Source organism: Pipra filicauda, unplaced genomic scaffold (assembly GCF_003945595.2).
Source record: "Pipra filicauda isolate LSUMZ 115617 unplaced genomic scaffold, ASM394559v2 scaffold1_size10287979_pilon, whole genome shotgun sequence".
Taxonomy (NCBI): domain Eukaryota; kingdom Metazoa; phylum Chordata; class Aves; order Passeriformes; family Pipridae; genus Pipra; species Pipra filicauda.
The window spans coordinates 5,158,305-5,171,171 of NW_024104310.1; the positions used below are offsets into that span (position 1 = coordinate 5,158,305).

The 12,867-nt window shown below is 38.4% G+C and overlaps 1 protein-coding gene across 1 annotated transcript in view; it reads right to left on the minus strand.

Moving 5' to 3' along the window:
* The window catches only part of MYO3A (myosin IIIA), a 119,636-nt gene that overhangs the window by 15,952 nt on the left and 90,817 nt on the right, over positions 1–12,867 (minus strand). The window contains exons 26-31 of the mRNA XM_039380741.1: positions 11,119–11,324; positions 8,901–9,012; positions 7,236–7,398; positions 6,497–6,583; positions 3,454–3,577; positions 1,361–2,279 (exon numbers count right to left, since the gene is read on the minus strand). Of these exons, the coding sequence (XP_039236675.1) occupies positions 1,361–2,279; positions 3,454–3,577; positions 6,497–6,583; positions 7,236–7,398; positions 8,901–9,012; positions 11,119–11,324 (1,611 nt within the window). The remainder of the gene's footprint in view (positions 1–1,360; positions 2,280–3,453; positions 3,578–6,496; positions 6,584–7,235; positions 7,399–8,900; positions 9,013–11,118; positions 11,325–12,867) is intronic.

A 12,867-nucleotide genomic window follows, 5' to 3' on the forward strand; every position in this document is an offset into this window, starting at 1 on the left:
TGGAATGCAGTTGACATGCTCCACAAGGACTCCCCATACCATAAGAACCTGCTATGGGGGATGGAACAGAGGGTGGAGCGGACTGGACACACCGCAGCCTCCCTCCATAGAAATCCCTGCAGGGAGGGGGACATGGTGGTACTTTGTAGTTTCCAAGACTGCATAGCACCTGTCAACCAAGGGAGATAGATGAAGATGTCCTCCTGCCGAGCCAACAACTATGTCAAAATCCCTCTCCTCAGATGAACTTGGTTCATTAAAGCCTAGTAGTAACATTAAAGCACACCTCCATCCCAAAATTACCCACCTCTGTGTGACCACCCCTCACTGAGCATGCACCCTGTATTCTTTTGACTGCATCTTTCAAAGTGAAGCAAGAGAATTTAACACCAATCAGAAACAAAGGTATTTATGACTAAAATCACTCAAGCTCCACCTAAACATAAAGAAATAGTATAAAAGTCAGTTGAGAATAGGAAGAAAAGGGGAAGACTCCACTGAAACTGCTGGGATCAGTCAACAGGCTGCCCCTGCCTTCTCCCCCTATAGAGATGCCTAGGGGTAAGAACTATACTCTATGCTTGCTGAATATTGTTATTAGGATTAGAGCTTGCTTTATAGTATAGTATATTGCTTTAAATACGTTTTTGCAGCCAGATACTATCCCTGGCAATCTTCAAACCTTATTAACCTGTTACTATTTGTATTAATAAAGAGTGCTATTCCAGACACGGTTAGAGTGAGCCCTTTACAGGTGCTAGCAGTTGCCAGCTGTGGATAACATGTTCTAATAAAGTGAGAAGACCCGCTGAGGGTCTTCTGTCAAAGAAAAGGAAGACAAAAAAAAGACACATAGGAAACTCCACACCAGTCCTGCAGCTACTTCTTATTGGTTCACACCTGTGAGCAGATTGTGCCTTGCTGATGCAAGATTACTTCTACAGCTATAGGCACACTTCTCTGCATGTGTGAGTTCCTGACATTGACACAGTAACTTTTAGTTTCATTTGCATAGACATTTCACAAGTTTACTGAATTAAGGACTGAGATGGGTAAACAAACATTTCAACAAAGGCAAAGCTTTAACTTAAAAACTTTAACTTAAAACATTAAGTTAACTTTAACTTAAAAACATTTAACTTAAAAACATTATTTTTGCCAGTGCTCTTTGTCTTTTCCTCCTTCCTGACAAGGCTATTTTCTCTTGCAGACCAAAATATGCATTCTTATAGAACACAAATGACAAAATCTCTGTCTTATAGAGTAAAACCTAGGTGCCACTGAAGTCACTAAAATACCTTTGCCGTTCTGTCATCACCAGAGTATTTTGCTCAACATACCTTGCTTACAAGCTTCTTACCTGTCGTGAAAAGGCTGCCAAATCACAAGCCTCTTTCTCTGAGTCTCCCTTCAGTGTCTTAGAGTCTTCAGCCTCTCTACTGGTGCTTTCCCTATGTTTTATTTTTTGGGGGTTGTTATTTTGAATGCATACTGCTTCTGTTGGATTCTTTGTAGTTTTCTCTTGACTTTTGCAGGGTAGTTTCCCTTCTTTTCTGAGTTGTCCCCTCCTTCTGTAACCCCGGTAACTGCTCTGAATAACCACTGCCGCCTTCTCTTTGTCTTCTGAACCTTGTTTTTCTGCCTCAGCTTGCTTTCCTGAGCCTCTTCTTAGTGACTCTTTTCTTATAATTCCTTTACATCCTGTAGGCATCACTGCTTCATGCTTCAGGTTGTTTCCTTCCACATCCCTGTTGGTCCTGGGCTGGACCACAGCAGATTCTTGATTTTTCTGATCTGCACTGAGTGTGTCTTGATTATCTTGATCTTGCTGGGGACTAGGTTTGGTTGTGATTTTGAAAGAAGATTTGATGGGTAACTCTTCCAAAGAGTCCTGTTCTTCACCCTCACTACTATGTTCTTCTGCAGGGTTCTGCTTCACAGAAGCTGCCTCTTCTTCAGTAGATGTTTTCTGTTGCTCCTGTATATTCCTTGTGTCACTGTACTCAGAGCACCGGCTGTCAGTGACTGCATCAGTTTTATCTTGAGTCTCCTCGGTTGCCGCTTCTTCCAGTGCATCATTTTGAGCTGGCTGCAGTTGTGCTTCAAGGAATTCCACAGCAGATAATTCATCCTCTGCTATGATAGCTGCTTCTTCTTCTGTTTTAGGAAGGGCACTCTTCGCCCCTGTTGGACTTTCCTCATTATCTTGAAGTTCTTCATCATTTTCCTTCTTGCTAATGGATGCTGCATTTTCAGTTTGTTGCTTTCTAAGTGATTCCCTGAATGGAACAGAGTTTTGGGTAAAAATTATAGCTGAAGGAGATGAAGAATAGCGATAACTTTACAACCACCTTTGGTGGTCTTTGTGTACTAAATGGCAATTTGATACATTGCAACATGGGAAAGATTTAGTGCATATAGCTGGAATTAAAGATTGTTGTTGTTAGTATTATCTGTTAAAGTGAAAAGGGACATTATATTTTTATTATTATTATTCTTGTTATCATCATCATCATTATTATCATTATTATCTCTTAAAGTGAAAAGGGACATCCCTGTTAAATTTCACAGAAAATTGCTAGGGAGACAATCTAGGCTGTGTGAGGGCTGATAAAGGAGTAAAGAATTAATTTAAATGTTAAGAAAAACATAAGGTATAAACTTTTTAGCATCTCAAGAATATATAAATACACACAATCCTAAACGTATTCATTCTTGACTGTCTCAAGTCACACTAGGAATGCAAGAAGAGCGATCCTGGGCGTAGATCCAGGTCATATTTAAAAGACATATTCCTTAAACTGTCTTTTTAGTTTTACTATCAGTAAAACTTCAGTGCCAGATGAAATCTGTCACCCTGTTCCTTCCTGCTGAAGACTCTGAGGTCCTTCACAGCTGTTTTCCACTTCTATGGACTAGTTTCGACCTATTTAAATCCTATCACTGAAAAAACGATGGAGATAAGCAAAGTGCTACTAGCTCCATTTCAGAGATTCAGACATTGCAGAGCTATTTAGAATGTGATTCACTTCACCTAATTTGCAGCTGTTTGATCTGAGCAAGACAACGGGGTTCACCTCTGTCATCACCTATGCTGATCTCAAACAGTTGCTTAAGATGAGGAACAGTTCCTTGCAGACATCCATCTCACTCATCTGAAAATTTTTATGATGAGCTAGTTCCAAAAAGAGACTCATCGACGGATTCCATTAATATTACAGGTAAGCACAATATTGTTGACCTTTTCCCTAAATATGCCTTTATTCCCTGGGCTTGAAAAGATGATAAAAATGGTTACTGACATTAAAAACCTCCACATAAATGTACATCACCTCTGCCTACATATCTAGAATAACCCTAGTTTGTTTCACTCTTAGCTTACAATGTTGTTATTCAGCAGTGTAATTACTGGAAAGGGACACATTTGAGTGACATAAGAGAAAATAACAATACCTTCTGCTTTTGAAGATCTTCCTCTCCTTATATCCTCTGTAGTGAGACTGAATTATTATTGCTGATTTGTTTCTTGTCTCGGTTAGTTCTTTTCTCTTCTTCCTGAGTAAGTATCCTCTGGCAACTGACACAAATTGTAATGCAAAACAACAAGCAATGGGTGTCACACGCATTTCAGACAGTCAAATGATAACAGCATTAAACAAAAGCCAATAAGGAAATACAGACCAGAGTGCCCATTATGATTATGTTTCATCTGAAATTATTATGTCCCACAAAACTTTTCTGAGATTTTAGAAAGCTGTACCCATTCTACACAAGGATAAAAACAAGCTCTTTCCTCATATTTTATGGTGCTAGAGAAAATACAGGAAGATGCAGAATGAAGCAGAAGCATAGTGCTATGGAAGTGCCTCTAGAACACAGTACTCTGAGCTTCTTGTACCTGCTTTGCCTGATTCAGGCAAATGATCTGACTCTGTCTTTTATTTCCCTAGGAAATGCCTGATTATCAGCCTATAGAGATTACCAGGCTGTCAACTGGCAGAGGCTTGGAATTAGATGAACATTCAACAGATCAGAGAAAAATTGAAAATTTTATAGCCCAGTAGTTACAGAAGATTAGCTCATGCTCCTTCTGCAAAGACTCATTATTCAAAATGAAAAAGCTCACCATGAAAGATGTGCTAAGCTCCACAGTAAGCAGGTGCACTGTAGCATAGGAACTCGCTACTTGTGCTTTGTGGGAGGCACAGGTTAAAGTCGCTGGTCTGAACCAGAAATAAGAACTCAGACATGGCCCTTCCCTGAGACAGGTAGGTGCTAACTAGTCACTAGGACCTTGATGCAGTTGCTGGCACATTGGTATCTAGTGCCATCTGAAGTGCTCCAGGATAGCCAAGGCATCTACATGGAGCTGGCGGCAAGAACAAGACAGATGGGACTTTCTGGAGAGGGAAAGTTGGGTGAACAATGTGAAATAAAGCTGGAGGCCAGGCAGGATAACCAGGGCACCTCAAATGACACTTGATATCAATATGGGGGCAAATGAGCTGAACATTTGGTGGTTTTGAATAAAATGAATCAAACTCTAGGCTCTACTGACTCTAAGAGCATTTTAGACACCTAGGTCACATTTAGACATCTACACTGAAGTGTCTTAGTCAGAAACTGAATTGCATTCAGAATGTTGCTTCAAAAATCTCTGAACTTGCAAATAATTTCCTAATGGGAGCTGGCACAGTCTCCACAGTGCTGTGATTTGGGCAAGTCTGCAATTCCAGGGATTCAGCACAAATCCACTAATCCCTGGCAAAATAAAAAGGACATAGTGTTTTCTCAAAGTATTTCTTTTGAACTCTAATTCCAAATGCAGTACCAAGAGTATGGGGATAGAGTACTTAATGGTGCTTTAGATATCCTGCAGACATGGTAGATATGGGAGCTCTTACTCCAACTGTGCTGAGAGTCTTTTGCATCACAGGAAAGGTCAAGCTCACTTGACAATGGAGCATGAGTCTATTTTAACACATTCATATAACTTGGTGACAGGGCCTTAGGAAAGTGCAAATTGCAAAGCGCTTGGAATACTTTTAGAGTTTGTTGAACTTATGAGCCAAGTCTTATCCCATTTTCATACAAAACTAACTCAACAGGAGTTATTTTGAAACAAATCAAGTTATATTGCCAATGGACATGCCAATATAAGCTATGTCTGGTCTTTATAGACTTATTCTGGTTCATCTTTGAAGTTTTCTGAGAACTTTGCTATGAGATAGTAGCTGTCTAAGCTTTGTTTTCAAACTGAAAGAGGAGTTTTGCATTGCTTTAGAAATAAATGGGGGAGGGGGGGGGAAGAACTGAGAGAGCTAAGTAAAAATGGACTTCCATTTTGTCCTGGCTTCTCATGCACTGAAAAAAGTTGAAATGAAACTGCAGACAGGACAAAGAAGGTGGGCAAGAAGAAACATTGGGGATATCAACAGAGCAAAACGGTAAATTCATACTTTTGCATTTGCTAAATATTGTAATATAATTGACAACTTTCATATGTCAAATTATTCTTGGTGCTTTACTGGATTTTATGCAGGTTTTAGATTGTTTTCTACACTGATGAAGTTCTACCAACTGCAGTGAAGTAATCTTCAGTACACACTAGCACTGGCTCAGTGCAGTTAACAGATGCATCTAACAATGATTAAAACCAACACTGCTGGTGGTACATACTCATGAAGGCATATCTGAGGTCATATTTGGGTTGTCACCTTTGTAATTACTGAAAAAACTGTGCAGATTTGTGCCAGTGGTTTTTATAGAATCATAAAATCATACAATGCTTTGGGTTGGAAGGGACCTTAAAAGATCATCTAGTTCCAACCCCCTGCCATGGGCAGGAACACTTTCCACTAGACCAGATCTCCCCAGGCCTCATCCAACCTGGCCTTCAAACCTGCGTCTCTCTAGCTGTACAGCTCCTGATTTCAGAGCTGCCTAGGCTATATCTGGCTTGGGGACATCTCTGCAGGGACAGAGGAGACCAAAGTACAGGAAGGAAAAAGGGATGTCCCATAGCATACATCTGGGCCCAAGGTCATTATCACTGCAAAAGAGAAACAAAGTGATGGGCAAAAAAGAATAAGAGACATGAGTGAAATTACAGATTGCAGTCTTCTCAAATATAGCTGTTACTGACACATAGCAAAACCTAGTCCTAATTGAACAGCATGAATACACATATTATACAGACGGTGTCATACGGGTTTCAACAATACCAGATGTAATACTTGAACATCTTAGACTAGCAGTGAAAAGCCTTGCTGTGGCATTTGAGCATCCCACTTCACAGCTGTGGAAAGTGCCTCTAAACCACTTTGAGGTACAGATAACAGAATACAGTCATCCATTTCAACCACTGTACATAGATAGATAATAGATAAATTATACTCAGAACATGTAAATGAGCACAGTCAGTGTAGTTAGAATCTGGATCAACATATTGTGTATGTATACAACAATATAAGCTACGAAAGCAAACAATTCTTACTTGCTTGAAATCTAGTAATGTATTCTTCCACTTTTTTATTATGTTTTGCATTTTTGTATTCTTTACGAGCAACAAACCCCCTGTAAGCTGAAAAGAGATGTCAAAAGTTAAATAATTCATTAGGTACTAAAAAGCCTCTAAGAATAGAAAAAAGTCTGGAATTACAGACCTCTATTAAAATATTCATAAATATTTTGCAGCATTTCTCTTTCAATAAACATGGCAAATGAGCATGAATAGTAAATCTACATAAAAACTACATTTCTGGTGAGTAAAGTTATTATGAATTAGATGAATACAAAACACAGGAGAATCAGAATGTAAAATAAGATGATGTTTGAAAGTATTAAAAAATTCAGTTGATGCCTCCATCAACAGGGTAATTGGCCTTATTATCTAGGACAGTTAATACATTTTATTTTCATTATTATATTATACAACCTTGTCAATGCATGCCAGAATATTATTAATAACAGTATCATCTGGGCAATCACATCCTTCCATTCTTAAAATTGCCTTTTAAATGTAACATTGAGAAATGTAATTTCAGTAAAGCGATTGTCATAACCTGGTTAAAAGAAATTTTTCTTCATAAGAGCAGATATCACCAAATACAAGATACTTTGTCAAATGTAACAGCAGGAAAAGAGCAAAATCCACATCCAGCATACACATTCATCTATCAACCGTACACATGCACTAGCTTTAAGCAAAATGTTAAATGTTTTAAAGCTGTTACCTGACTGTATTTTAATAGCACTTTGTTCCCTTTGTTCCTTTATCTTTTTGTATCTCCTTGAACCCAGCCACCCTCTGACATAAGCTTGAATCAAAATAATCATGTCAACTGTCTCCTTCCGCATTAAATTTAGCTGCTCCACGTGATAGTATTTGAGGAATACCTTAAAAAGAGTAGGCAAACAAGCAAAAGCTTTAGTTACCCTCTAGGCCCTGTATTCACTCAATCCCTTTAACATCAACAAGAGTTACAAGTTGGTTTCAAATGATGAACAGACTCTTCAGCTGTAGTACCTAAAGGATCATTCTTGTTAAGAGATAGCATTTTCATTGTTCAGGATATTGGTTTACCTTACTCTCCCTTTCAGCATCTCTAGTCAGTCCCTTCTTAATCATGTTTTCGTGGGAAGATGTTTTTGAGTTCCAGTGCAAAACTTCAGTCTGTAACTAACTGTAAATCTGTTTTCAAAACCACGAGGCTGATAGTTTTGCTAACCCCACAAATCTAATGTATGTTACATAAATATGATCCAAACCTGGAACCTTCAATCTCTCCACTTTCCAATTTTAAATCTAAAGCATTGTTTATTTACTAAATTGGTTTTATCAAGAATGACACTCATATAAGGCCTGAAAAACTAGTCTAGCACAAGGGATACCAACACATTCCTGGTGTATATTAGGATAAAATAAAATGTGCAGAAAGACTTGTTCAATTAAGACAATAATTATGCTTATTTTGCAGAATTCCCCCAATCATGACCATTTGTTGGTACAGATACAGGTTAACCCTAATTAAAGTAAACATAAGCTATAGATCTCAGATCCCAAGATATGATTCTTTTGACTGCATGTTGTCCATTAACCTCATTAAGACAGCAGAGGGAAATAAAGGCTGAGGGGGAGGCAACTTCATGGCTTCTGTCCCATGTATGCAGGAAGATGTCTCAGAAAAACAGTTTTTCTTTTTCGCTCAGGTGATTTCAAACCGTTTAGTATCCATCTCCCTATTAATATCCTTCCTAGCACTTCTGTTACAGTAGCAAATAAAGAGACTTGATGCAGTACTTGTCTGATGCTTCTATTTCTCTGAGATTTATCAGTTGGGAGTGGGTGGGTGTCCCTCTCTGGCACACTGGGAAGATCAGTGAGCTAGAACCAAAAGCAAGTGTATGGGAACAGATGTGTGTTTCTCTCAAAATAAGGTCTTCCTTCCACTTGACATAAATGGGATCATCCTGCTGTCTCTTCTCGTAGTGCTCAGCAAAGTCTGCCACAGCAGCCTCAAACTGGAAAGCCAAAACCTTTTCCTTACCCTCTGTTTGCTACAGGGAAGAAGTATAACTTCTTTTCCTTAAGAAAAGAAGCTTGGATTAAGCTTAGTGGGATCCATACTAAAACATTTTTTGAAAGGAAATGCAAGCAGTGTTGTTTTCACATACTGTTTTGCATTGTGGCCTCACTAAAGCTGATGAGAATTTTAACCCTTTACAGGTTGAAGATATCAGCCAGGTATCAGGGAACTGTACCCAGAAAAGAGGAGTTTGTTTTTCAAAAATAATAGAGACCAAGAGCTACTCCAACCAAATGAGTGAGAAAACAAATTGCTTAATAAGTTAACAATGGCATACTGCAATGATGCAGATACAGTATATTAAAAAATTACTTTAGTTTTTCCAAGAACCCAGTTGTCAAGGCGGGCTTTTTCCAAGATGGCAGCACAGGTTTCCGGGCTGACTGGAGGATCATCATTTGTTTTATAACAGATGAGGTAATACCTAAAGACAAATGCATGATTTTTTATTTGAATAATAAAGAGCAATATATGCAAATACATTTAAATAATAAAAACAGTTGCATGAAAGAAAACATAGCACTGAAAAAAATTGAAAAAACATATGAGAGAAATTGCTGTGATTTATATGCAGTACTGAGAAACTCAATCCAAAGTGGATGAGTGACATATTGCACGCCCTGGAGGGTTGTTTAATTCTATATCAACACCAGAAGGTTTTAAAAAGTGTGCAACCAAAGTGCAGTACTGCACCAGTTCTTTTCTGCTCTCTGCATTCTGTGAAGGTGACTTCAGTGGCAAAATAAATATATTTTAAAAGCTTTTCTGCCTAAATTATATTATTTCATATTCAGAAATATAATGAAAATTTCATATCTTATGTCATGTGCTAGACCATCTACCTTTGAGATAGCTAACATGATGAGAGACGCATCGCAGCTCTTTTTATCTCCTTGGATTCAGCTTTGCAGATCCTTTCGGATCTGTTATGTTCCATATATGTTATGTCCAAATAACAAATGTTATGTCCAAAAGTGCTGTTATCTGTAAGCATTCAATCTGCCAGACTCATTACTCAGAATTAATTTTGATTAGGAAAAGAGGTCAGGATGCTCATGCATAAAAATTACCTGTAATACGTCAGTTCAGCTGCTGGGTAGGAAAGTTCTTGTTTGTTCCAAGACTTTCCAAAATGCTCCATAACAAAATTAACCATATCTATCTTGTTTTTTTTAATTCAAGAAAATTACATGAATTATGCGTGCATTCTCACAGCACATTCTGCTTTTTTTTCTTGTTATTCAGCCTTTATAAATAAAGGCTGAAAACCTTGGGTTTATCAACTTTAAATAATGGCAACAGTTTGCTCATGGAATAATAAAATGGAAACAATGTCGATCCCTCCATTATCACCTACAGTTCCTTTTTTTTTTTTTTGTAAAACACAATGAATTGGCTTATTTTTATTCTAACAAAATAATGTCACCACTATCTCAGATCTACCTGTAACTCTCAACTATTAAAAAAACCAAACCCAAAATAAGAAGACAAATACTTAATAAAAATCCCTTTTTGTTTGAAGGCCATGTCCTCAGTGCCAGAGATCTGCACAGCCTCACTGCAATCAAGGGCACACTCTCCGGAGAGCTACCCCGTTATGTCTGCTGCTTTCCTCTCTTTTACCTAAACAGTAAAGTTTTTTTTTTTATAAAGAGCAGTCACCAAAAGCCATAGCAGATCTTGATGTGGTGATAACTATCTTTTCCCATGCTGCACTCTTCCAAAACAGCAACAGTCCTACGACTATTCTTTCCAGAAACAGTGCTATGAAAACATCCCTTTGTTGTTCCCCTCTCTTCTCATGCACCTGCAGCACTCTGCTATTAGCTCTCTGCTTCTAGTGCTCTGTTACTTTTAAGTGCTTCTGTCTGAATGGGTATTGCTTGATTCTTCCCAGTTTTGACCTCCATTCACACATCTCTCAGGGTCTTTACTTGTAATAGAGAAGTGCAGATTTTTGGGGTGGAGGAAGAGAGAGTTAAAGAAATTATAAAATCATACTGAATTCATTACTCTTTTTTTTAACAAGGGATTAAAAAAACCCCTTAGGAATTATATTTTAAACAGAACTATGCACTTAATGAACTTTTCAGCCCTAGACTAGCAATACCAAGTTATCATCTACCCTACACAAGCAGATGCTGCACAGTGCTAAAGGCCAGGAGCTAGAGAAATTGTGGTGCTCTTTGGATGCTGTGGCTTCAAATTCTTGGCTTTAATTTGAAGTATAACACTTCTAAACCTGAAGTCTTTGAAAAAAAAGTGCAGATTATAAGCAAGTAAATCTTACAGAAATGCACAGGGAGCCTGAAAAATCATGCTGAGATGCATCATCTTCCCCTACACGTCCCAAACAGGTCAATAATCTTGTGCCTGAACTAGTCTTTGTCATCCAGACTATAATCTTCTTTGTCACAGGAAATGTCTTTGTATTTTTTCTTGAAAGATCATGCTAAAAACACTGCTGACGCTTAAAAAATACTGGACAGCAATGGTAGGAGAGAAAAGAGCTTCTTCACATCAGTGTTACCTTTTTATGAAGTTAGCAAATAGTATACGGTGTGAATAACCCTGTCTTCGAATTCTTGCTGTCTCCAGAATTCCTGTGTAACGCAGCTGAACCAACACTTTTTCTTTGTCAAACTTGTTTGCCTGCCGGTCATTGTTTGGCTTGATGCACCTGACAAAATGAGGCTGTCCGACGACCATTTTGGATAACAAATCCATCAGAGAATACTGAAAAAAAAATAACAAAAGATTTTGCCACCAGGATATTTATAAAATTTGTATATAGGTCCATGTGTAGTTGAAATTTTATTTCATAGGATCAGAATCATGTCCATTTATATTTCATTAAGCTGGTACTTAAAAAGTAGATGAAGTAAATTACCCAACAACAATTCTAGCTTTGATAAGATCTCTAAGTTTCTACTTGAGAGAAACACTGATTCCAAATAAATGTACCACACTTCACTCAGGACATTCTCACAAACTTCCATAATGTCCAATATATGACAGAAACTCTCTACGCTTATTTGCTTACCTTGGAGCTTTGTTAGGTAATTACAGCCCATTTCTTCTTTTCCTTGTTATCACCTATTTGAGGACCCTTCTTCACCCAGGATGTAAATCATCCATCTATGGATGGGAAGTGGAACAGCAGCAAGCCAGTAAATATTTAAATCCCTTCATTAGACTGGAGGAAACGAAGGCCACCCCAGAAGGGCTGCTTAAACTGCTCTGATCTTGGCACACCTTGTTCATTGTTTAGACTGATGCTGATACTATAGCTGCCCTGCTAAGAGGAAACTTTTGAGGAGGGCAAAACTAGAAGTACACAAAATCACAATTTTGCATTTTTTTTGCAAATCACAAAATTGCATTTTTCCCACCTCACCAGGGTACCAGGCTAGCAGAGGAGATGCAGCTTGTAGCTCTCCATGCCAACTGAGGGGAATCTGGCTGTAAACAACCTTGTCTGGTGTTGTGCGAAATTGCTTCATGGGAGGATCTTATTAGAACACAAATGAATAGACTCATTCCTCAAGATTCAACCTGACTCAACAGAAAGAAGTAGCCAGGAGGTAATGCTGTTCAGCAGTGGGTTGGGTACATGAAACTAGTGTAGGACGTCAAGAGCCATATGTTTCCTATTAAAATGTGCAATTCCATTCTGGACAGAAGCTGCATCACGCAGCAAAGTGCTTAATTAGCTTCATCACTAGTGTGCCAATTGAACACAAACAAGTAGGACACACTAATGGATAATTTTTTTCCCTTGCAGTCTGAGGTGGCATATGCTTTTCTCAATCACCCATAGGTTTCTGTGTGTGAGTAAACCAGTGGGGCTGAAGCTGAATCTTCATTTAAGAGCATTAGCTAGCACGATCTGAGCAACGGTTTTCGCTACAGAAAATAGTACCAGAAAAGTGTAAATATAATTAACTCATTTGCAGTCTATGGTGCTCGATGTGCTGATAATGCACTGAATCACAGACATTAGGTTTGAATGAGATTCAGTATTTTTTCCATCTAGAACTTTAGAACTCCTTGCAGCTTTGGACTGCCATGATACCTAGGCTGAAATTAGCCTTCATAGTCCACAAAGCTGGACAATTGTATCTACTAAACAGAGATATGGCTCCTTACTGTTCTGTCATAGATGTAAATGAACTCTTATAAGCCATAGAACATGCTGAGTTGGAAGGGACCCACAAGGATCATCAAGTCCAACTCCTGGCCCTGCCCAGGATGCCTCAAGAATCACACTCTGTGCCTG